The 27054-nt window shown below is 43.2% G+C and overlaps 1 protein-coding gene across 1 annotated transcript in view; it reads left to right on the forward strand.

The window, feature by feature from the left end:
- Positions 1-6070: 6070 nt before the first annotated feature.
- Positions 6071-27054, forward strand: part of LOC103356623 (tetratricopeptide repeat protein 28) — a 125692-nt gene continuing 104708 nt past the window's right edge. Inside the window, exon 1 of the mRNA XM_008280846.1 lies at positions 6071-6934. Within this exon, the coding sequence (XP_008279068.1) occupies positions 6908-6934 (27 nt within the window). The 5' untranslated portion in view covers positions 6071-6907. The remainder of the gene's footprint in view (positions 6935-27054) is intronic.

Consider the following 27054-nt stretch of genomic DNA (forward strand, 5'->3'; position numbering starts at 1 on the left):
GGTTAAGGTTTGGCTAGATTTAAGCAGAAGAACAACTTGGTTACGGTTAGGGACGGATCATGGTTGAGGGTAAAATTAGGGGAGAATTAGGGGTAGTTCACGAATGACCACTGATATTCCCAATACTCAACCACACCAAACTGCTTCCTATTGCTTTCTAACAACATCATATTACTTACTCCCAGTGGTGGAAAGTAACTAAGTACATGTAGTCAAGTACTGTACTTAAGTACAATTGGTACCTCCCTCCTTTATTTTATGCTACTTCATACTTTGACTCTGCTACGTTACACTGGATTTATTTGACAGCTTTAGTTCATAGCTACCTTTGAGCTGAACGTTTTACACAATGGATAATGCTTTTAAGTACAACACATTATTAAACCAGTGCTTTACAACCTTTGTGGCACCAGACGTCTCACAAAAAACAGTGTGTAGTTAAGGTCACGTTTCAGATGTCTATTAACAGTGTTGACATACACTGATTATTCCCTCTAAACATCTCACATGGTTTTTCTTCAAAAGATGTCTTTAAATAGTATTTCACAAAAAAACAAAGATTAGAGAAGAGGTGCAAATATGGAAAGCAGATTTGTGTATCAGAACTTGTGTTTTATTTCTTTCCTTTTCCATTAATCATTTCACAACCCCTCAGATGTATCTGTTGTCCCTGTATATAAAACTGTACATAAAGTAGTTCAGACTAACTTCATCTGCAGCAGCTACAACAGTAACATGTTGCTGACACACTTCTCTAATAATGTCAGATACATCGTCACCCATATAATAATTTTTGTTTTCAGACACATTCCTCTTTTTATTTCTATTTACACACATCAGTAATCACTTCTGACCAGGTGCAATGATTACATACTGAGTCCTAGTTACCAAGGGGAAATGAATTCTGACTTCGGGATCTGACTGAAGAGTGGGACGTCCTGCCCATTGACACCATCAACAAGCTGGTGGACAGAATGACACCACGTCTTAACACATTGATCCATGTCAGGAGTGGCCATGCTCAATATTATTTACTAAGTGACATTTGAAAGAGTAATACTGGGCATTCTAATGCATGAAATCCCCTCAAATATGTGTCTCCTGTTAAAGTGACCAAGGCTGACAAATTGAAACAAAACCCTTAATCTTATTGTTCAATACCCAAATTTTGTTTAAGCCTGAATACACAGTTTGCAAAAGTTAATTGTGGTTGAATTTTTACTGTGATATGTATTGTATGTCTATTTTTATATAATAAAGTTTTGAGAAGACATACACTTTATCTATCAAGAATAAATCATTTCATAACAAGAGGTAAAACCAATAGTTTATTCCAACTTTATGGGCAACAGTGTATAATAGTATGTCTTTACTTTCATCTTTTAACAATGTTTTGCGGCTAATGTGTTTTGCCTACATAAGTTTTTTAATGCACGACTCGTGCTTGTAATAGATTACTTTTACTTTGCTGTCTTGGTACTTTTACTTAAGTAAAGGATCTAACTACTTCTGCCACCACTGCTTCCTCCTCCGGGCAAAACTCATAATTACTGCAGCTGCTAGAAGGCTTTGTCATTTTACTGTAAACAAATGCTGCTTTTGGGCACTTAGCTGGAATGAATGATGCTCTGATATTTGTGGGAAGACAATTCCATCTGCCTTCTTTCATACATATTTGGCCACTTCTTTTACTTGTAAACCCATATCGACAAAAGTACTTGCTAATGTGTGTATTGACTAGAATAATGCAGTTAGCACCACCGTTATTGAATCCAGGTCTTTTGGAAATGTTGGCTCTCACTCGACCTGCGTCCCTTGTGTAATCTGACTTCATGTGAGTTGCTGCTTCTACGCAGTCTCAGTGTTACTGAATGTGATGCGAAACAAAATGAGATGATCTGCTCGTAGCGTATTCTGCTGAGTGTGCAACTTGCTGACCGGCAGCGGCTGAATTGAAGATGCTCTGGAAAGATATTAAAAAATACATATTTTATGCACTTCAGAAAACAGCTTTTGTTATTCAATAGCAAACCATCACACTCTTTGAACGGTTTATTTAACCGTATCGTGTGTGGTGACTCCACCGGCTGACCTGACTGATTCATCCTGGTATGAGCGAGTGTTTTGCCTTCAATCTGCTCTGCCGTAAGTCTGCTCTGAAGATGAACCATTCTGCTCCCTGTGGACAAGACCCAGCAAACAAATAAGATTTGGAATGGTTTTCAGGGCCCGTGACATCAGCCTTTGCTCGGGGCACGTTGGGTGGTCAGTGCATGTGACCTTCTCATAGCGGGGCTCCATAACCCCCATCCATCCCTATTAGAGGACACTTATCAGGGACAGCAGCCGGAGTGACACACTCCCAGCTGGGCTTCCCTGGAGAAAATAGTGTTGCGTGCAGGGAAAGATCCCCACGGTGTATTGAGGTGTGTGCATGTGTGTGTGCATGTGCATGTGTGTATATATGTGTGTGTGTGTGGAGTTGTTCTCTGCAGATAGGACCCTGTGACTCTGAGATATGCACAGGCTCATTAATTAGAGGCTCTCATTATCCCCCCTCAGGCTCCAGACACTTAATCAACACCAAGCTCCGACTAAGACACATGCATGCATGCACTCACACACACACACACATGCTCACGCACTCGTGCACGCCCATCTCACATAGTCCACAGCAGGCAAAATTCTGACACAACATCATCCAAGAACGCAGCTCTGTAAAAGAGGTGAATGAATGAATGTTGATGAGGGTTATTTGTTTTCAGTGATGTACGGCACAACAGAGTGGTGGGTGTCATTGCTGTTTAACACTTTTATTGTTATAATGTTGTTGAGCATTTCAAAGCAGATTCATCCATCTGCCATGTCTTGCTGCGGAGGCAATCCATCAAATACGGTAAATTATATTCTTGTGTTATAAATTTCGATGCTGGAAATAAAATAAAATAGTGTTCATGGTGTATTCCTTTATGATCTTGATGTTTTTTGTAATATGTACTCTATATATTAAGCTATCTTCCACGCAAGCAGGAAGTACTGAGCTTAACACTGGATAGTCTGATGCAGTGTGTGTTGTGACAGCTGCTCGCATGTTTCTATGTAAATATATCTGTGCATGTGACATTAGGGAACAAGTCTCTGTGCTCGCGCTATGGAATTTATTGCCTTGAAACTCCAGCCCTTGTAATTAAAAGGCCGCTGTTTATTCAAACGGGGGACAGATAGCGAACAGCGACACTCTAGTGTCGTGACTCAAGAGCGAGAGTCTGTGTGGAAATAAATTACCCTCAGACATTCAGGAGAGCTTTTGGAGTGCTACTCTGGAGTGGGGGTTTTTAAAACCTTTTTGACAGTTATTTTTCTCCCCCAAACAGCCTGTGTTATCATCATGCGGGTGATGCACTTTTTACATCATGTGGACTAATAAACAGGCAAGCAGACAGATACGTGCATGGAAATAAACTGCGGGGCTCAAAACTGTATTTATGCACATCAGATAAGAAGGTTTTATGAAGGTAGATTTCAGTTAGACATTAAAATTCACGGGTTCCACAAAGCTGTCTAATATTTGACAATCTTGTAATGGAAGTGATTTACTACGTGCAGGCAAATAAAGACTCTCTAAACTACTACCTCTGTTCATTTCAGCAGAAAGTGTGCGTCTTGTGGAAAAATGTAACAGTTACAGGGCATTTTACTAGAAACATTTTACGATTAAGTGAAGCAATGGCAGTGGCATTCAGAGTGGGGCCTCTATAAAGTATTTCACTTCATATTACTTAGTGACAGTATTATTGTTTTCATATTGTATTACATAAGTACAGACTTCAAAATAAGTCATGTTTTGGCTGTTGAAAGTGGTGCTGTGATGAACTTTAATGCCTAACATGAGTCAATCTTAACTTACTCTGCAAGCAAAGCTAAGTCTGCAGACTAGCCTAACTCGCCCGCCCCTGAGCAAAACACACAGTTGAGACATTTTTGAGGGCATGATTGGCAAGAACAAGAAAAGGAAGCACAAACTTTTAAACAGCTCCAAGTTGTGGAAAATTGAAAGAGGGGGTTTTTGTTTCCCTCTGAAGGCTGGAGTCTGATTTCCTGTGCGGCTGTGATTGGGAAAGCAGAGGCACGCACAGGGAGCCTGCTTCTGTATGGAGATGCCAGATGACAGGCTTCACTACGAGAAAGGCTGCTGCTGAACAGCGCAGTGAAGTGGCCTTTGATTGGTCATCAAAAATGCCTTTTGTGAAACAGTCTCTTGTGTAAACCTGTTTGTGATGGTGGGACTTCAATGTGGGAGTGTGTGGTTGAAAGAGAACATGTAAATAGTACTTTGTCTTAGTGGTGTGGTGTGTAGCGCAGACCCAACAGGACTCATCTGATAATAAGGCGATTCGAAATATTGATACTGGAACACATACGCATGCAGTAACCCCTCCGTCTTTGACTACAAATGTGGTCTTTGATCACAGGGCCAGCTGTGGATGCGGGTGTCCTGTCAAACATTTTGTTCATGTTCATCCATGTGGATTACAAAGTGTGTCGTGGACTGCCTCTGCACAGCAGGAGTTTGTCCATGAGGCCATATGTCAGCTTGTCCCATCCTCCTACTTGTCTTTTGTTATCTGAGTGACCCCGAGGAGCACTGCGGAACCCACTGACCCTGAGGACACACCGGCTTATTGACCACCTCACAGCTCCATAGACTCCATTACCTAAACCAATTTAAATCAAAGGCTATTGTTTAAACCGACTTCACCGCGCTTCAGTATCGACCATTTCCTTAATTTGCCTTTCTTCTATTTTGAGATAATTCCCCGACAATAAAGAACCTTCCTGTTAATGTTGCGGTTCCTGCTGTCACATATCCAGTGATGATTATTCTGTGTGTTTTCTACTGAAGCAACTGGGTTCAGCACCAGTAAATCTGTTTCAACTGATGATAGCCATTCTGCTTTGGAACTGTTTTCATTCTATAACTGTGGCAGTGATTGTGGTGAGTGGCCTCTTACCACAATAACCATGTCTCTGTTTTCTATTTTATACATCCCACTTTTTTTCAGAATTAATGATTAAAAGCCAGTTCAAGCAGCAGAAAAGAGCTGCAGATATTTTCTCACTCGAGCCAAACAATTCCTGAAAGAAAAGCTTTGGCAATTTTATGCATTTGATGGCGATGCGAAGTAAAATATTGCACGGTATAGTGTATGTGACAGCTGCTCTCAGCAGGAGGAAACGGGGAAAGTGTACATAAACAGGGCTGTAGCTGTCTCCGTTGTCCAAGGTTCTCTGTCCCTTTGTGAATTGTGCCTTTTATGCATGAAAGCAATCTGCTATTTCCACGAAGAAATAATCAAGGACAGGTAGTTTCTACTGATAGAGAAGCACTGCAGCAGCAGAATATGAAGTTATTGGGATTCTCTTCGGTCATTAACAGCCTTTTAAACTGTTATGAGCTCGTGCATTGCAGTACATACATGGAGTAGCTGAGAAGATGCACTGTGAGTTTCCAGAAAAATTGACAGCAGTAACATTTTTGGTATGAGGAAAAAAAATATAAATATAGTAGCAAACGGTTGCACGGATGGCAAATAAATGTGATGCCAAATGATAGTGATGCCACTGAAGATATGGCATTAAAACACCTATGGGGTGACTATATTTAAAGTGGGCTATTTATAGGTTGTTGCACCATGTTCATTGAGGTGCTATCAAATTACAATTATTAATCCAGTATATCAGCATATTTAACTTTGTGACCAAATGTATTTCTCGCTTGGGTGCCGGGATTTTTATTCTTAAATCACCAAACTCCAAGTCAGCGTCTTGCAAACATACATACAAGTGGGACGAGCACAGCAGATTGGCACGTGGTTACAGAGACTGTTAGAGTTTTAGGACCTGGGAAAATGTCCTTGAGCAACGCACCAAACCACAGCCCGCCTCCTGTCTGGGCGGCAGCATCAGCTTCAGTGCGTAAACGCAAAGCGCACTTTTTTGGCACGTCTGCGGCCGGCGGCGCTATGACCCAGCTACCTTCTGCCTGCTCAGCTCCAAGTCTGTAAACTGCGAGGCTGGAGGAGCGCAGGGAAGGAAGTCATCAGAGAGCTGTAGTCCAGTTTGTTGCTGTTGCAGGAATCAGGATATCCTTCCAGCTCCTCGCAGAAATTCCAGGGATTTTTTTTTTCTTTTCTTGCTGCTTGTATCCCCCTCCTCCTTCTCCTGAAAGTAATCTCCCTGCTTGTCGCTCCGTCTCCGCCGGGCTCTGTTTGACTATTTCTCCACGAGTACTTCCAAAAAAAAGTGTGTTTCGACCTCTGGAAAACGGGATTTGACCACTGTGATGAATATTTCTGCGTTTTTGGCACACATTTCGTCTTCCTGTCGTTTCCTCGGGATCGAAGAGGACAGATTGGACATAGTTTATCCATATCGCGCCGGACTAACGGTGTAACCTAATTTCAGGGACGACCTCGTTTTGAAAAAAGTTTAAGAATCAATTTTTTCCTCATACACCGTCCGGATTGGTCCCGGAGGCGCCGATCCTGCGTGCCGAGTGAGGAGGGAGTGGGTTCCTAACTGACTCCTACTTTGGATTTACGCACAGGAACCATTCACCCGAGCGTTGTCAGTCGACACTATGTGGCTCTGATTTATTCTCCGAGCTCAACTGTGGATTTAACCGCTGTATGATTTCTGTTGACTGTGCTGTCTCAAAAAAACAAGGAAAAAAAAAAATTTGCCGCAAAGCTGAGACTCGCACACCATCATGCATCGCTTCTTGGAGAAAATCTGCTGCAAAATCGAGGGAAGTCGGGAGGCAGCATGACTTGCGCTCTGGATTTCTTTGAATCTACATTCCATTCTCATATAATATCTTAATGCTGTTCAATTTTGGTTTACAAATATGATGAAATGGCAGCCCCGGAAGAAGGTGAGTCTGTCTGATGTATTTCCCCCCCTCAGTTATGACGATAAATAAGCTTTCTGTGGTAGATCACAAGTTGGAAAGAGGGGGCTCGGCCACAGACTGCTGCTCTGTCTGCTCCTTTACTACAAATGATTAAACCTATTAATAGTAGTAATCTGCTCTGTACTGTACTGAACTACACTGAAGTGTAACTAAAGCAGAAGTTTCCATTCTCTTTCTACTTTGATCTTTTGGGCACATTTTCTGTCCCAGTCTGTGTAAATGGTGATGAGAGAGGGACAGTAATCCACTAATATGCGCTGCTCTACATATAACCTACATACTTGTGCATCAATAGTACACATCATAGGGTATACGATTTATTAACCTACGTGCATGACTGTTAATCTATTCTCCTCTGACCTGTGTTTTGCATGTTTTGTATGTTGTGCACCTCATTACAGCAGCAGACAGGCCTACATTCTTGATCTGGACTAATCAAGACATCAGTGATTAATGTATGTGGGAGGAAACCTCTGGACTTGCTGGCACACACACGCTCCAATCCAGTGTCAGAATGGAAAATAACCTTGAAATTGAAGCATTCTGCAAAAAAAAAAAAAAAAAAAAAGCACCTAAAAGTTTCCGAATGAACCGGCACCTCTTCTTTTTTTGATGAGCATTTGAGAAGAGTAGAGAACATGTGTCCTGCTTTCTTGTTTCCATGATTAGACATACATTTTCTCTTCAAGTCTGTGTTGTTATTGCTTTCTCTTATTGCTCCATTTTCATAGCCTCAGGGTATTACAGCATGGAAAAATAGCTGAAAATCATCTGGGGTCTATAAAAAAATTGGTAGTACAAAAAAAAATGCCTATGCTTTAGGATTTCTACCAGCAGGGGGCACTTGTCTGACAAGAAACAGTGTTGGTTTGCAGGAGTGAGCAGTTGCACTGGTGTAGAGTCAAAAAAAAGGGAAAATGAAGGGATGAGTAAGGTTTTTCGTTCATTTATCAGTTGTTTGGGATCATTCTAACTTTCCTATAACTTTCCCTAAAGACTCTGTTAAGCAGCAGCAGAGACATTTACAAGATTTTTCCTCGTGGCCCAGATATTTTTCCCTGCTCAGCTGAAACATGATGATGATTTTCTCTCTTTATAACTACCCAGTGTAAACTACAACTACTAACCGATGCCAGAGAACATGTAACTACTACCAGTACTGGTGGTATTCCTTCAGTGTTGGTGACCTACAGTGTGCTGCCTTCCAAATTAACGCCTCTGTGCTGTTTGTTCTGCATCAGAAGTGTCATTAATGTGGATTATCTCATCCTGAAAGATGAGATGAAAGCAAATTATCAAAACCAAGCTCCTTAATGTCGAATTATCTACAGAGAAAATAAATGCTGTGAGCACGCCCTAATGATTTCTACAGCTGTGCGGTGTATCTGCCAGAATCATCCATGAGACCCCCCTTTGAGGACTAAAAGCCTTTCCTCGCTGCAGGAACTGATTCCTCACCACGCTGCAGTCATATGTGCTCAACTTGAAATATCATAAAAGTAACGCCGTCCTTCACGTGTAGCTCATTCTCCATAAATTTCACCGAGGTGAGCGCGCTGGATCACTCATTTTTTGGTGGCTCTCATCACAGGAGAAAATGGTTGCTCTGTTTTGTGTGATGTTGATTAATTAACCTGTTGGTGATGTTGGATGCCAGATGCATATGTATGAGCACAAGCACTTAGAGCAGGAAACATGGACCCACAGAGCAGTGTTCAATATTTTGAATTACTTGCCACGCACACAGTGTGGGTTTTTGCACGTGTCTGACATTGTCCCTTCACCCTGAACTCTGGTTCACTGCCAAGGATGTTCTCTGATCTGGATATTGCAAGTAGCAGATAGGACGCTGGAATGAAAAAACAGCTATTGTGCTTTGCATTGTAAGGAAAGCAATTTCTTCAGAATACAGTTCTCACTTTAGAAAACACACACACATATACACACATACAATACTGTCACAAAAGACGCTTGATTTTTTTTTTTCCCCCCTGTTCTTGCGTCTTGTTTATCAGCTTTTCAATCAGTCTCTCCACTACACTTGTGGAGCGATAGGAATCAATAGAAAGTGTAGGAGAATCGTATTGATTCAGGATGAGTGTCCACTCCACCTCCTCATAATGGATTACACTAATGACTCAAAATTTCAAATGTTGAATAGAAGAGCACAGTTCCTTTAATGTTGCTGGCAGAAAGCTTGTGTGTTCTGGGAAGAGAATGAGAATAAAACACCTTTTTTTTTTTTCTTCAGGGGATTGTGTGATTAACTTTCTCTTCCTGTGATTTGATGGAGTTGCTCTGAACAACCGAGCCGATTAGGAAAGATGTTCTGTTATACAATGTTGAGACATGGAAGGGGAGGCGTATGATTCAAGGCTGCTATGGACTTGTTTTTCTGGTAATGGCTAGACGAGGCTGTTTGTCCTACGTTAATCAATGTCTTCTGCAGAGATAGCTTTTTGATGGGCTTAAAAGCCAAGTGCAGCAGCGTACAGGTGGATCCTTTCCCTTCTATGAGTGACTTTTTTTTTGCTGTGGGGTTGAGTAGGTGTACAGCGGCAACCACTGCAGTCGTCTTTGGTTGTGTTGCATTAGAGGAAAGTAAGTAAATATTAAGAAATATGGATCGTACCTGTCCTAGGGGGGAGGTAACTCAGTGAGTCAGGTAAGAGATGGCAGTATGCCTGCACTGAAATTTATGAAAACCACCAGTTTACTTTCAGATAGTGAAGAAGCTGTTGTTGGTTTTAAGGTTAGAGAAACACTGCTTTTTATGTCTTCATATGTTTGTGCATGTGTGTGTACAACTCCAAAGAGGTTTGGACATTAATTATGGACTCCAGCGGCTTGGCAAGTTTCAGTCTGTCAGACATAAAGTCTTTTTCCTTGTCCATGAATCTTTTTGGCTAAAAAAACGTTGCATGCTTCTGTTTTTTTTTTTGCTGCCAGATTGCCAGAACATCACGTTATCTTGAGCAGGATTGCTCACAACCTGTTAATATGTTGGATGGTCTCACATTACAAACCAGACTCCTGCGTTCAGAGTTCACATTATGCCTTGTGGCAGTGTGACCACGTCAGAAGGAAGTTAGTGTTTGTTTTTGTGGTCTTGCCAGATGTTTCTGCGGGCTTCATACAGTTGACATAAGGCCTTCTCACCTGAGAGGGACAGGATGCCCTGCTCATGTTTCTGTGGCCAGACTCGCTGGGAGCTCTGACTTTTGCCATCAGCAGGCGCACTCGTACATCTCTGACCATGCTCACTGACTTCTTACCTCCGGGATATTCTCATGCTGCTTTTCCTCTTTGATTTGGTATTATTTATGAGCTCACTGGTGGTGGTGGTGGGGGGGAAAGGGCTATCTCTCTCCCCCCAGTGCTCCATCAGTCCCAGCGACGTCTCATGGCTGGCAGCAGCACAGCAGTTTCGGAATACATTTACAGCAGGGGAAAACCCGTCAGAATGTGAAGAGAAGCGCTGGAAGACACACATCTGAGGAGAGAAGAGAGCCGGCGAGGCTGTCACTGGGGGGGAAGACTCACTCGGGGGAAGCTGAGAGTGCTGGACAAAGATTGAGATGCATCAGGGAACAAATGAATGGAGGCTAGACTGTAGGATCGTAGGAAATAAGTAGATAGATGGGTTGGTATTGCGGAGAAGAAATGGGATTGCTGTAGACATTGGAATTTGAGTGAGAGAAAATGGGGAAGGGTTGGAGGCTGGAGAATAAGACGGTGCAGGAGATAGAGATTTGGAGATGTGGAGTCGTGAGAGGCCCTAGAGTGATGCAGCAGGGATAATTAATGATAGGGAGTGATAGCACCTGCTGTTCCTGATGCTGCGCTGTATTTACGGCCCAGCATGCCGAGTGGAACGTGATGCGGCTGCGTGGCCGGCCCCCCTGGCCCATCCTCCTGGGGCGTGAAAAGATAAGGTGGGGGCGGGGGATTGGGTCAAGTAAGGAGGGGCGGTAGCGTGGGGAACATCGACTCAGCAATACGGCTAAAATTTATGTGCTGTACTTGCTCTGTTAATCCCAGTCCACTGCCTCCCGTTGGGAGAGCCGGACAGAGATGGAGGACAGAAGGAAGAGCTTCCTGGAATGCTGGTCGTCTCTTTCTCGCACCGTGATGCAGTGGTCTGCAGTGTGCAGCAGCCACCAGCGCACACCTTGCTGCCTTGTAAGACACTCTTGGGAGTCCACTGTCATAATACAACAGGCGACACAATGGTGACTGTGCCATCCTGCGCTCATTAATCCTCATTCCTGGAACCCGCACCTTCCACTGTGAATGTTGAGATGGATTTCTGGATAGCAAGTGGTAAATACAAAAAATTGATTTATGTGTTGAACAGTCCATTTGTAATGTTTCCCCTCCAAGCCTCAGAGAGCTAATTTCTGATTTGCTACACCTTTCCTATTTCCCCCCTGGTGCTTCTCTTTGAGCAAATGGACCCATGTTTGAGTTTATTGAGGTCATTGTTCCAGGGATGTGGTCAGCTGCTCTTGAGGCTGTGGAGGTGCCTGCCTCTGGGTGCCTCCGCAGGGAATAAAGCAGACCTGACTTGATGGACCACATCAATTGGAACACATTTCCTTGTTCTATGAGGTGGAACAGTCCTCTGCAGGACTTAAGCTCCATTCTTTTCATTCTTTTCATTGGTTAAGCTTCTGTATTATGTACTCAGTCTTGCATATAGTGAAGGGAGCCAGTGTTTCAGACATAAGCTGGATAAAACATGTTTTGAATAAGGACTGTCAATGGCACTAGAGCCACATCCCTGCAGCATATGGCCTTAAAAAACATGCATACTTTTCTCTGTTTCACAACATTTATCAGAGTACAGCTGCCAAAACCGCAGTTCCTACATTCCTTTATAACTCCACACTGGACCACTTCCAGGGGGGCCAGGCACAGTATCAGCTCAGTCTTCAGGCCCTGCAGCTGTCTCCAACCAATGCAGTCTGTGTGTTGTGACAGACATTTGCTTGTAGTGTGTTCTAAAGAGGGCCTGTGATCCAGCCTGGATGGAGACGTGTGAAGAGCACCACTAATACCACCCTGCCTCATACTGATGCCCCTAAATCCCACTAATTCCATCTCTTCTTTTGTCAGAGATGGGATTCATAAGCCCTTCTTTGAAGGCTCAATTTTCCAGGAGTGTGTCCGTGGCTTAGCTGTTGCCTTCATGTAGCCAGGACTAGCCATTCCATTCCTTGGATTGACGGCCTGCTTGGGCACCTGAGTGGTCAGCATCTTGTCCTTGAGCAGATTATTGATGATTATTGAGCGTGAAAAAGCATGACTCAATTAACTCCTGCATCTTCTTGACCACTGCCCACTTGGATGAAAAACATATAGTGTAATAGAGAAGCAAACAAGATTAGTTTGAGCCTCTTTCTCCCCTTGAGTCTTCAAGAAAAAATAGGTGCTGTGCAGTGTTTTTGCAGTCAAACAGTGTAGCAGACACACACAAACAGCCTCAACAGAGTGTTTCTCCAGGGGTCACAGAAACAACCAAGCCCACAGCAGATTGTTTTAGTTTCCCTCACCGTCACTCTGGCCTAGCTGGCCTCGCCTCTCCTTACTTTTCTTGCCATGCTGGATAAGGTGGGGGTAGGAAAGGAAGTTTTTTTTTTTTTTACTGCTGGCTGTAAAATCCTGCAGGATGGAAGGAGAAATGGTACCGAGCACAAGCCGTTGAGCGTTCTCCATCTCTGTCTCCCAGGGCCTGGTGTTGCTGCAGTTCCCTCTTGTAAGTTTGGATGTATTTATATGAGGCTTATACTTGGGATATTTATGTCAGCCATATGTTTATAGTTGCTAAGATATGTGGGCCAGGAGCGCTGCCATCCTCAGTGGGCTTGTCTCCTTAGGGAGATTCATGATTCTAGCTTCCTTAACAAGGCAGACAGACAGGTGGTGACTGACAGGCACACTGAGATAGATTCAGTAATGAGGACTACAGAACCAGCCTCTGTGGTCCACCCCCATGCTTCTCCTCAAATGATCCCATGCCTCATAGATTTTATATATTTAACTGTTGCAGTCTAATAGAGATGGAGCTACTTACAGTGGCCTCCTCCCCCCCTCACTGTGCCCCCTCTGTCTTCCATCCAACAATGTTACCTCCTGTTGTGCATGGTTCTGTGGTTGTCTGCATCTTAAAATGTGTTTTGTTTGTTTCTGCTTTAGTCCGTGGTCTGCATTTGTGGATACGACTTTAACCTCAGTGTGTCTCCAGTAAATTGCATTGTCACTTTCCTTTAAAGAAACAGTGTTAAAAAAACAACAACAACAAAAAAAACATGAAATATCTGTTTGTGTGTTGATGAATACGTGCATCAGCTTGTCCGCCTCGATGTATTTGTGCTGCGTTTCAAAATGTCCTTTTTCGGGCGTTTGTATTGAAGTCGCTTGGAAAATGGTTGTCTTGACAGGTGAGCGATACGGCTGTGTCAGATAGGACATGATCGATGGAATCTGCGCCATATTATCATCCATCAGAGATAGTAAAATACTTTACCTTCTCCGTCTTTCCTCCAACCCCGTTATTCCCCTCCTCCAGCCCTCTCTGTTGATCTATATTCCTGCGACTGGGGTCAGAGGCCACATTAGAGCACGTATTGTTCAGCAGTCTGGAGAGTACTCCAGTTACCACTGTGAAATCTCAAGCATCAGCGGCTTCTTAGCTGTTTAAATATACTGTGCGAGGCTGCTACGGGGGCCGACCAGACGCTACACAATGTCTGCGGCGCGCTGTTACATTATTTTAAGTAATGTCGGCCTTTATAGCTATTTAAGATGTGTTTGCCGCCTTTGCCACCTGTCTGGTTGTTCTCCTTGATGAAGTCGCGCCGAACAGGAACATGTTTAGTGCCATGAATGCTACTTTGTCTTCTGCAATAAAAAAGTGGTATGTGCACTCATTCCAGCTGCTCCAATGAGGGCTTTAAAAAAATTATAATCACTCATTGGAACAAAACACTGTAACTTGGCACACAACAGTTGGTGTAATGCTTCAGGTGTGAAATTACCCTCCCAATTTACATTTGGGAGTATACGTTAGCCCCCCCCCTCCCCTTCGTCTTTTTATGAACAATGTTGTCTTTTTCAGTTTCAGAAAAGCCCGCAAGTGCTACATTTGTCTGCCGTAATGCTGCAATAGTATCTTTGTCAGAATGGAAAAGTTTATGTGCCCCATTAGGTCTGGATGAAGCTACAGCTCAGGTGTTCAGGTGCTGAGTCAAACTGCTGAGCCGGGTGCTATAATGAATGGGCATGTTATATTTTGCAGACAGAATGCTTCTTGTTTGTTGCTGCTGGGCTCTGCGCATTTTACAGTAGTGCCCCATGGACATCATTGTAACATAGCTACGCTGGCTGGCATTTGGACATGTGAAATTATCCATGCCTGAGTCTGTCGGTGAACATGACTGCATGTGTCCATCAGGCTCGGACCAGCTGCAGCAGCCCTCCACGGGCTAAGCTGCCTGCCTTTAGCAACTCCATGTAAGGATGTGCAGCTGAACTTGCACACAAACTTCCCACCTTGAAGCATTTGGTTTTATTTTTCTTCCAGACAACTGGGACATTGTATTATTTATAGTGTTGCAGAGCACGCAAGCTCAATAGCTACCAGATTGGAATTCATAGGAATTCATATTAGCTCCTCGAATGCTATAAAGCTTAAGTATAGTTGGTTTGAGCTAAGCTGTTGACATTTACGCCTACAGATCTTTTCCCTGTAGCTTTCTGCCACTCCATCCCCTCATTCCTCCATCTCTGCATTGTGCTGCTGCTCCCAGCTAACAGAGTTGGGCCTCAGGCAGAGCAGGTGCAGGCTGCTGTGATGGTGGCTCTTCCCATGCACATACACATGCACGGTGGACTCGGGGGAGACGGCTTGGCTGAATACCACGCTCAGTGAAATGGCAGACCAGGATTGTTTGTTGGAGAGGAGGAAAAGCTCTGTGCTGCTTGTATTTTGTAGAGCGCGAGCAGGTGTTGAGAAATTAAAGCAGTTCTCCATGTGTCAACGTGCTCTTGATCCCAAAGGAACAATTTAGATTTGGTAAAATCCTGTTGACAATGCCGGGTGTTTCTCTGCCAGTTGGTGTTTTGAAGTGCGTCTTTTAGCACTGTTAAAAATCTAATTTAATAACTTAGTTTGTCCCTGTTGTTGTAATTCTGAAGTTGATGAAATTACATGCTTCAATGCCTTAATCAATAGAAATTGACTGAATCTCGTGGCTTAGATTCATTGTCTTTGGTAAACAAAAGCTTTGTTCATCAAGAAACCGTGTTGTCAAACACTGCACGAACATAAGAGGCCCTGTTATACATATGGATTAGTTTCCTGAGGAATGCACTGCTTATCTTAATATTAGAATTAAAGTGTGGAGAAACAGTTTGACATCTAATCTCTTGCTCTTCTTGTTTCACTGGTGTCTGTAGTCTCTTTTTTGTTCACGCTGTGCTTTGTTCTGAAAAATAAAAACTGACTTGACATTTGAAATGGATTTCTAATCAAAGTGAGAGACAAATGTAATGGCTGCGTGATGGAGCTGTCAGCCTGACGAGTGTCTGTGAGACAGCTTTGATAAAATACTTTGGAATTCTTTATTTCTTCTACAGGACTAATAATTAGAAACTGATGAAAAATGTGGAACAATAGCAAAACTGCGCGGCAGTGCGCAACATTTCGGGTGCTGCTTTTCCTCATTGCGCGGCACATGTGACACATGTTCTCTTTGTAAATGGAGTTTGTCAGTCTTCCGAGCAAAGTGTGGCAACCAGACAGATGGACTGGCAGGTTGACAGATAATGGAGATGTGAATGTGGCGGCCGACACTCCTTCCGAGACACCTCTTTGACTGTTATCACAGCCACTTGTTCCCATAAAGAGAGACTCATTTAATTCCCTGCCCTCGTTTCCTGCAATGACGGAAGCTGTCGCCCTGGCACAGGAACTGCTAATCTCAGGAAACTTGCACAAAGCAACACGAGACAGAAAGATGTTTTTGTACCTACTATAAGTGCGCCTTCTGTGACTTCCGTTTCTTTCTTATTAGCTATTGATGCACGTGCATAGTTGTCACAATCAGAGTGCGTCTTTAAGTGCTTTCCTGTTTGGAAAATTAGCGTCAAATGATCTTGTTTGAGAGCTTGTCTCTTCTTGGCTTGTGAGATGGTGAATCCCGGGGGATTTGTGAGAGGATTCAGATCGGAGGTTGTTGAGAAGAGGGGGGTTATGAAACCTGATTAGAATATGGTTTGAGTTAATTAACTAAGGATTTTTTTCTCATTCCATCTATCTATGTGTAATCTAATTACAGATGGTGGTTTTCCAGTTCCTATCAAATGAAAATGTAACCGGTCCCATGAGGGGGTGGGGGGGGGGGGACTCCTCCCAGTCACTCACCCTCCTCCTGCTCCCACCTCCTGGTCTCATCCTCTCAAAGCTGTGCTGAGGAGTTAACAGATGTAATGTCAGAGCGATCACGAAGCTTTGTCTCTGATTTCTGCAGTGTTTGGTTCATTCCGCCAAATGCCCTGAAACTGCCAGTTTGTCTGTCAAATGTGCCGTACGTGTGTCGTCATTGTATGAATTCAAAGCTTAAATGCAGTTACGTGTTACCTGCATGGGACTTCAGACAACTAACACCTCCTCTGTTGTGTTGCTCTATCAAAGGATTCACACACGTGACTCGTTGAACACAAGTTACATCATGCTTTTGTTATAAAGGAGAACGATGAGAGTGTTATGAGTAGATATTGTAACTGAGCATTGGCGTTCCCAAAGGAAACGGTGGTGCTGCAGAGCATTTCAACTGCAGTATGGACTTCAAGCATAATTATGAACAGATGGCGTAGGACCTCTCATATTCATTTCTGTCGTCCTTCTTTCCATCGCCTTTGTTCTGCAGGCTTCCTTCCAACTTCTTTATGTCTTTCTTTCAAACTTCTCGGAGTGTAGCAAACTTCTTCATGCTGACATGCTCTTTTGTTTCTGCTTGTTGAATATCTGAGCAGCTCTTGTCATGCGAGCTGATTGGGAAGATCAAGAGCTGCTCTTCAACTGCAGTCTCTTTGTATAAGAGAAGTTAAAGGCCAAAAATGCAATTCAAGCACTTCTGTCTACCCTCAGAGATGACACTCATATTAGTGCCAACGTCTTGCTTTCCTGTCTCACATCTTTTTCTCTCCTTTTTTTCTCTCTGTCTAAATTCAAACCCCCTCATCGCTCCCCATCTACCTCTGCATATCCTCTGTACTCCATCTTTATGTCTGTGTCTCTTAGGAAGAAACAGCCCTTAGCTGTAAATTGGCCCATTTCTCACATTTCATTTCCGAAAGTTGAGGCAGGTAGAAGAAGCGAGTGGGGGGGAGAACCTGCTAGCCCAGCACATTGGTAAAACTGTGAATTCATTAGTCTCCCTGGGTCCTTGAAACAAGAGAATGAGAGCTTTGCTCAAATAACCCCTTCATTTATTTTTTTTCCCCCTATATTGCATTTCACCGTGGACCATTCGGCATATGTACACAAGCGTCTTATACACAGGCCATGAAATGAAACAGAAGCAGGCATTTAACACTGTACATTTTGCAGCACACCAGGCTCAGTGGTTTCCTAAGTGAAGAGAAATATCAGGACATTTCCATTATTCTGCAAATGTGTAAGTCCGTAAAAGCATAAAATTAGATATCTGTGGAGCATAAAATTAATTCTGAGACCTCTACAAAAGGTCAAAGGATATTTTCAAACTAAACCCACGATTAGCTTCTTGTTTGACATACAGTGTTAATGCTTGGTAAGAAGTTAGCCAGTGTGGAATTGGTATGTCCAGTCACACATTAATCCAGCTTTGAAGTCTTTTAAGTCTTTTGTGACCTACTAAGGATTACAGATGAATTTCTCATATTGTTCTGATGTATGTACATAACATTTGAAACATTACTGAAGTTATTAGTTGCGGAGGGTTTCGCTGTTTCCAGTTTGGGCTCTCCGTTTGCTCTTTCCATAGGCGCAGATTAGGGGAAGGAGAGTGTAGCAGCCAATTACAGTTATATCTCTGTCCTGCTGGCGACTCCCCACTGTCTGTATGCAGCCCTCTCCTTAGTCAGAAGAGCACTCTCTTTTCTCTAGCAGCCCAATTTGTCAAGATCACTCATTCAGATTGGTGTCATTTTGAGTGGGGGCTGGTGCCTTCAGAGCGAGATGATTACGGTAAAGGCAGATGAAAAGGCAAAATGCAGATGATCCTTAATCTCTTTTTGAGGAGTTGCACCTCCTCTAGCTTTTACTCACCTCTTTATCTCATGATTCCATTTCCTTTTTGTTCAAGGTCCTCCCCGTGTCCCGTTGACCTCTCATTTTCCCCCTTGATTTCTCTCTTTCTTGATCTCCTCTCTGCACTTCATTATCGTTTCTCTTTCGAAATTCTGTCTCTGACTGTACCATTCTCCCCCTTTTTTTTCTGTTTCTATTTCTTCTCGCTCTCTCTCCTCTTGGCAGCAGACTCCTTTAATGTGTGGACGACACAGTACCGACCCCGTGTAAATATGTAGGCTAATCTGGGCTTTCATTAGTTTGTGTACATGAATATTGCATGACTGGTTCTCCTGTGCTAGCCCAGATTAGTTCTCAGTCTTTTCCCTTGGTTAATTGAAAACCATTATAACTGACTACAGTCAGGAGTCGTGCTCCAAAAAGCTCCTTTCTCAGGCTGCGCTGGCTGAGGCTGCTCTGATCTCCCCTACCCTCCGTACCCCTCCCGTCAAACCCAAAGCCCGCTTTTCAAATGGACACCAATCAAAAGGCTCTTCTGGGAGAGGCAGAGCAGGGTGATGGGAAATGAGGTTAAGTGTGCAGCCCGGCCGACCTTCAATATTGCAACGCCCTCCATATCAGAATCTGACAGCCCGTGAGAGTGTGGAAAGAAAGGGCTTGGTGGGACGACTTGTAATTGGACTGGGATACCAGAGAGTAGATGAAGCATTTAAGACTCCGACCTGTCTGTTTTCAGTGCATGAAGGGTATGAGATGACAGTTTCACCTCTGTGGTTTTTTGACAAGAGCTTCTGCTTCCGTTTGACCACAATAAACAACATACATTCATAATACACACACTTAATCCTGTATTAGTTCGGGTGGAAGAACCCTGAAAGACAGCTGCAGCATGTAGAGAGTGTCAGCGCTGAGTTCATCATTTTATGATTTTTTTTTCCCCTTTCCTTTTTTTCATTTTTTTGCTGCTGCTGTTCAAAAATTCAGAAGAGTGTCTGTGGGGTGCTATTTTAAACAGGCCTCTCCCTTCTCTATCTGATCTTTTGCGTTGTTACTCGGGGATATGGGGGGTTGAACGGAGTGTGTCGAGACTCTTTGGAAACAAGGTCCTCCATGTTGCCCCTGGACACGGTCTCCCTATCAAGCAGCTAATTTTATGCAACCCTCATCATGCCTTTGGAACAGAGAAAGAGACAGAGAGATATTATCTTCAGGATGGTGCCAAAATAAGAAAAGGAAATTGAGTGGAAACTCTTGCTATGCATAAAAGCAAGCGGTATATCATCATGGGAGCATGTTTTCCTGCCTCCATCCTCTTCCCTCATTTATTATTTTTTCCAAAAGAGACTATCTTACTGTTGTGGGTTTGCCTCTCTGTTTCACTTTTTATGAGCTGGGAGGTTGGGAGGTGTGAGCTTGTGTGTGCAAGACATTTATACATCAGCTGAGGTGGATGTACTGTATGTTTGCGATTCTCCTGCAGCATTTTGCCAGCACCTATGGTTCGCGTTTACCCAAATCACAAGACACTCCCTACAATTTCAGGCATTTCCTCACCATTATTTTTCTGTCAAATATTTTTCTGCACTTTTTTTTTCTGCTCTCGTGTGAGTTTTTTTTTTTAAACGTATCAGAATTCTATTTTCCACCTCGACCTTGATGATGTTCTGCTGACACATTTGGATACTATTCGCATTATTTTTCAAGCCGAATACTCAAGCATTTTCTTCTTCTGCACAAATAAAAACATGTCATTCCCTTCCTCCTTCCCTCAATTTCCCCTCTCTATTTCTGCCACATGACACTGCAATGCTGGCAGGTTTGTGGTAAGGCTTCAGGAATGGAAATTAGATGCGTGGTGGCACTGTGTCAAAGAGCAGCAGATTGAACATTAGCCTGAATCGTCCAGCAAATGTTTGCAGATTTTTTTTTATTCAAATTAGCCGAGAATATTGGCTCAGAAGCCAAGGGTGCAGAGAGAGCTCTGCAGTGGACACCTGCTCTATTAACCCCACATGATGTGTTTGGGTGCGATCGCATGAATTTTCACAAGTGCGAGGCAGTCATTCAGCATGTGTGCTATTTATGTTTCTCTCAGTGTTTGTGCATGTGGCCCAGGAGAGAATGAAAATAGAGAACAGGAACTTAGACGTAGCTGCCTTTAGCAACTTATTAGTTGTTATATCGGGTATGTCTGCTTGGTGTTTGTTTTCCCGAAAGCAAAGTTTTTCTCTTTTTGTCTTACATTTAGTCAAACGATGAATCTAAACCTGAGCAGAGGGAGGGCTGCTGCAGCCTGACTTCAGACAGGATTATTTATAGTGTATGTGCCTGTCGTTTGTGTTTGACTTATTGCAGGGTCACAGGATGTGGGTGGATTTAGGTGCTACTTTATCACTCTTACCTCGCCATTCTTAATCAAGTCACGTCCCACCCTGTCAGTGCGCTGGGTCACCTCCAGTATCTGCATCTGTATCTGTGCGTTCGTGTGTGTGTTTGTTTCTGCATGTGTAGTGTACACTGTATACTCTATACTTGATGCCACTTGATACTATTGACTTGGGCCACACGCATCACCTTTAAACACTGATGGCATGTGTAGATGTACATGTACAAAATTAGGGCCCAGGTAATTAAATGACTTGAAGAATGTTCCTGACAGGTGATCATTGCAGAACAAATTTGCAATCACAGCACACAGTAGATTCTAATTCTCTAATGATCTCAATCTAACTGTTCGTTTATTATGTTATTTCATGCAGACAGTTTAAAATAGAGACACAGTACGAACTGAAGTTTAGCATTGCACTACAGGATCATCGTGGGTCTCAAGACGTTCAAACAAAACAAAAAAAAGGATCAAAATCATGACATCCATACCAAAAACTACCACAAGCGTTCACATTTGAAGATTAGACAACAATAAGAGTGGCATAGGTCGGCAAACTTTACTTCATCTACCTGAGTTCATTTTGACTTTCATCTTTACTCGCTGTTTACTTGTGTTTTCTCTGGCTGTATGGTTAAGTTCAACTTACACCACAAAAAGTACTTGGTTAGGTTTACAAATGAATCGTGGTTTAGAAATAAATTACACCCGTTTGTTAAGTTTACCACATGCTACAAAGCTTCAGTTTGTTTCCAGTTTCCGGGGAAAAGACTACAACAGAGATTTTACATCAGCTTTATTAAACAACTGCAAGAGGTCGCCTGTGCTTCGAGGTTAATTTGCGTTTTTTGCTGATCACAGTGGATGGCAACACACCTTCTGGCCTACCAAAAGGTGTGGAAAGTACCTAATAGCCCATATGTATTGGAATGAGGTGCGATTATAACAGCCATTTAATGAGTTGATAATGATTTATTCAGCCGGGTCCCACTGAGATCCCAAACTCATTTTCAAGAGAGTCTTTGCCAAGAGTCCATCATCAACAACACGCAGTTAGCGAAAATACAATACAATCATAAATTCATTAAATAGTACCAGCTAATGCAGCCTTGAGACACTAGCGTTAAGCAGCAGTGGGCTGCAGAGCCTAAGCTTACTTTCTCTCGAATGCCACACAGATTTATTTATTTTTTATCATTTTCAAACTTGTTGTCTTCAGACCCAATTAGTACTGACTCAAGAGACATCAGTTAAGGAAGATTATCAGATTTTACGCGTTTCCATCTGGAGCCACGAAAGGCGTTATTTATTCAACTTTGTTTCATATATGCAGTAATGTTCCTCGACGGCTAAAAGCAGATGTGTAAAATCAGTGTAGACGTTGCTTGAACTGGGGAGATGTGTGGTATCAACAACTGTAATGTAACAGTGTCATAACACATCTGCCCTTGTGCGGATTTGTGGTGTTGTATTTTTACCATATACGGCGTATTGCCCTCGGCCCTCCCTCTCTGTCCTTGGTCGGTTTGTGTGTGCTGACAGTGGCTGCCCTGTTCTGCTTTTAACCTTAGTCTAAAGCCGTGACTGATGGGATTCACAAGCCTCCTCCCTGCTTCACCTCTCACAGATGATATATGTTTGTATAGAAATTTACCTTTGCCGGTTTGTGTGTGTGTGTGTGTGTTTCAGCGGGCCTGCGTGCGGGTGTGTCTGCTGCTTGACTCTGACCTACGCTCGGCAGAGTGTTGTGTTCTCTGTTTCTTTCTGTGGGATTTGTCTTTGTGTAATTTAACTGGGTAAGAACAAGTGTGTGCAGCTCTCCAGTGCGAGCGTCTCTTGACTAGGTCTCGGCTGACTAGATATCATGTCAGCCGGGTATTAAATGTTTAATGCTAGTGGATGTAGAAGATTGCCTTCTACTTGTCCTGATTAAATATTTAGGGTTGTCTGAATGGTGCGTTTGACATTGCAAGGTGGTAAGGGACCCTGTTCGCAGTGTGAAGTGTGGGAACATAACTGACTGCCAGCTGTCTATTTGGTTGTGACTACGGTGCAACTGGGACCTCGACTGAGTAAAACTGGTGGCAGACACAGAATAGGAGGTGAGAGGGGAGGTTATATTTATCCATGTCCTTCCCTCTGTATGGAGAGCCCTGTTTCCTCTTTATACAGCACACCCCTGCCTCTGACTGAGAACCCTGCTTTGTCCTTTTGAATTCAGGGGACACTAGAGCAGGATAAATCTTGGATGGCATACAGACCTAATTTAGATGTGTGCAGACTACTGTGAGCCATGTACTGTGTTTCTTAGTTTAACTTGCTGGAGACAGCAAATGCTGCCAATTTAAGAACACACTGAAATGGAGTATGCATTAACAAAAAAATAGTGTTTCCGACTACAGTAAAAGTCCTCCAAAGGAAAAAGATTGAGGCTATTTCAGTTTCCATCTGGAAAACACAGCAAGGAACAAGTACAAAGACAGGCTTGGATTAATATCTTAAAATCAAAGAGCCTCTCGCACACTAAATGGCCTGATCCGTTTACCTGACATCTTTGCCCACACTTTAAGTGAAAAAGATTGGCAAAGCAGCTATGTTTTTTTCAGTTGCTGATTATGCTTAATAGTGGATGCTGACAGAAACAGTTTGATGCATAAATGAATCAGTGTCGAATTTATTCAAATCCATTTTGTAGTTCTTTCGTTAGTCGATAGATCAGTGCTTTCATTTCATTTGTGATGACTGCACAATGTGGATTTCTATTATTGGCAATAGAACACAAAATAGCATGAGAAATACATGGATTAATTGAGCTGCCTTGTATATGTCTGTTGACTAGATTATAATTAAGCAAGACAAATGAATGAAGATGTGTCTGGAATGTTATCTCTAAGCTGCTGTACTCTTTACAAAGATACCGTCCATGGATGTTTTGACTCCACAGTATAAGAAACGTTGGACAGAGTACTTACTGAGCATGCTTCTGTGATGGCATGTGATCTTCAGGGGCCTCTCAAGTTGCCCAGTCTGGCCCCTGCTTACCATATCCTCCAAGCAGTAAGAGGTGTTCAGATATCAGAAGCATATCTTACCACAGGACCCCTGGGATCAATTCAGGAGACACCTGGTCAAACCACATACCACTTTACAGTGCTGGCTCACACTAGTTGCATTGTTCTAAAAGGCTCACAAAGGAGACATGCACACAGAAACACATTCTGCAGAGAGGACATGATGCATTCTTCTAAGGTTTACGATGTACTGAACACCCTGGCGCTTTTCCCCTAGCGTACACATCCATATTCACATTCACACGGCAAAGACAATCCAGCAGGGTGTCACCCAAAACAACTGCAGTCTGCAACTGGGTAGATAAAGAGAAGGGAGGCAAACTTAGTCCAGCTGGAAAGCATTCCCTCTGGTCAATAGAGGAAGACAAAAGTAAGCAAAAAGCATGTCTGACTGAGCCTGTCTGCTTGGCTGGCCTGTTGGACGACCCACAAAGGGACACGGGGGATTGATCAGAGGAGGAGAAGACCTACACAGGAACAGCCTGGAGGCAGGAGAAACCTTCTGCTCTGCAGTCACATCTACTTCTGAAGAAACAAATGCTCAGAGGATGAAAGTAGACTCTATTGATGTGATCACTCCTTGAGCTCAGTAATGCCACATTGTGGGCTGTGTAGATGCCTGGTTCAAAGTTTGTCCTATGTAGTTTCTGCTTCAGTGGTGGTTGGATGGTGCTTGTGTTTGCAGGCCTCACCTTGCTCAACAGTTTCTGGAGCTATAGAGAGACTCTTGTATGTTAGCAGTCAATCCAGCCTTACTCTGTGATGACAATATGGCAGATGTGACTTTTATGTGTCGACTGAAAAAAGAGCCTTAGAACTCTAAACTAATGATTTAGAGAGGGACTTGTTGTGGTTTTGCACAAAATAAGCAAATTTCACGACTGTCTGCACTCGCTGTCTATTCTTTACAGTATTCCAGGGCTTTGTGGTTGGACTGTAATGCTATTTTCATTGTGTGGGTCTGGTGTTTGCGCTGGCATCTGTTTGTTTGTTGTACCATTCTTCTTAGGAATGTTGTTGGGTCTCTGCTTTTCATTAGCTGCACTGCGTCAGAGAATCTGACCCATGATTTCAGGAGGGGTGGGGGGTAAAATCATGTAGGGTGTTGTAGTCTTGTTGGGGATCTCTCGTAACATTGTTCTATATCACAGTTCATTAATGTTCCTGTGATCCTGAGGCTCTGGTTCCAGCATTTAGACTGAGGTCAGCAGGACACGGTGCTGCTTGGCAGGAACACGCTGACTCAAGAGCTGCTTGTTAATATGCTAATGTGTCCACATGACTGATTGGGTTACACATAGAATGATAATCTTTTGATTTCTCTAATTTTACATCTGAGACACCACTAAGATGGCTTTATTTTTCTGTAGCCACGCTTAAAATTTCCCCACACATTCACCCCTCAAGGCAAACAGGGATGTTGTGCCCAGTGTTTAGGGAACCTTGCTGGGTGGATCAAGGCAGGATAAGTGGTTAAGGTATGAAGCAGCTCTGTTAGTCCCTGTTATGGCTGAATGGTTTAGCCATAATCCGATTGAGCAGGCTGGGGGGACTTGATGGGGCAGCATCAGGTCCTCGCAGCCAGACAACCGGTGCGTGCACACCTGCCACTCCATGTCATCGCAATGTTCTAGCTGATTACTGACAGTAATTAAAAATTCTAATTATATCTGATTCACTATCTCGCAGGATTTGTAGAAATACAGATTATTAGCTGGTTTTGTTTTGGCTCAATTACCCACTTGCGTCTCACGAGAGCTGTCGCTCGTAAGCCCGAAATGAGCTCTGCCAGCTCGATATCTGCAACAGCGCATCACGGCTCTCAGCCTTAACACCTGCAAATATTTACAACAGGTCTGCCTTTTGGTCAGTGTTATTGTGTAATGCTGAAGTGTTAGAACAAGGTGCTTTCTTGTGACGAGGAGGCTTACGCTTGTGTTCAAGAATACTAATGAATATTCATGAGAACAAGTAAACAGATGAGCAGAGTAAAGTATTCAGAGCAGCGTGTCATTGGGGTTGTTGAAGTTTAACCAATCACACCCACAGAAAGCACGAGCAGGATTCCCAAATGGTAGAAAGAGGGGGAAAAAACTTCTTCAGATTAAAGGCAAGAAACCAGTGGTGGAAAACATGAGTGGCAGAAGCAATCCTCTAAAGCAATCTATAGCGGCCCATCCAACCTTGAAGGAGCGTACAATAGCCCGAGCCGTTTCCTCAGCATTAGCAGTCTTGTGTGGGATGCTGTATAATCTACCTGCCAGATTAAGATGACATGGTCATTGTCTAGAAGAGAGAATTGAATTATGGTGTGTGAAGGGGGTTTAAATGAGATTATACAGAAAGAACTCATCCAGCATGCGTGAGATGTGCAAAGTCAGGGGCGCCGTATGCCGACTACACTCTCTCTCACGCGCGCACACAAACACACTCACACTTGCTGCACTCATGCAGTGTGAGCTGATTTGCATACACTTGAGCACCAACACAAAAAGATGCAAATAACAGCGCTTACACATGCAAATGCACATGTTCACACTTACACACTTGGCCTACATTCAAAAGCCAAACTGCATTGGGGCTCATTCTCTTCTGCTGTGCTGCATTTTTATATGCAGAGATGATATTTTTCTTATTTTGGTGACAGTGCTTCTTGTATCTGTGACTGTTTTTTTTCTGCCCGCTAATGTGTTTACAGCATTGGCTCGCAAGGGTTCCCTTAACATAAGTATATGGGCTAATCCCCAGGATGAGTGCGATTAGCTTAACAACTCTGCAGCATATTTAGTACATGTATCTGCTCTGTTTAACTGCAGCTAATCTCCTCGCACCCCCAAACAGCTGAGTTCCCATGATCCTCCCTCTCCATGTTTACACTTAAACTCTATCTCTTTTCATGTTTTTCCTCAGGCCCCGTGTGCGTGTAATGTTTTTTTTTGCGCTTTCTCATAGAAGCGTGATAGTTATTTTGGTGGCTGATGCGCCCGTGTGTGTACCTGTACCTGCGCCCGTGTGTGCACGAGCCCTCACCCATGTTTAAACCCCGTGGATGCCGTTAACTCAGAGGATATTACTGTGTATGTGGGGCAGAAATATGTTTAGAGATTCTGTCGCAGCAGCTTGCCACTTATCTTCATTGATCATCAGGTGATAAGATGCTCAAAGGCTTTATAATAATAGTGATGTTATCAATTAATCACATTTACTGTATTGTGCTCCATCAGATAGGATGTGATCTCATCCCTCAGAGCTGCCACGTATACCCATATGCGTGTGTGCCTTTACATCAACTGAGGATGGATGGATTAGAATTAGCAGATGGACTGTA

Source organism: Stegastes partitus, unplaced genomic scaffold (genome assembly GCF_000690725.1).
Source record: "Stegastes partitus isolate 25-593 unplaced genomic scaffold, Stegastes_partitus-1.0.2 Scaffold211, whole genome shotgun sequence".
In the NCBI taxonomy this organism is placed as follows: domain Eukaryota; kingdom Metazoa; phylum Chordata; class Actinopteri; family Pomacentridae; genus Stegastes; species Stegastes partitus.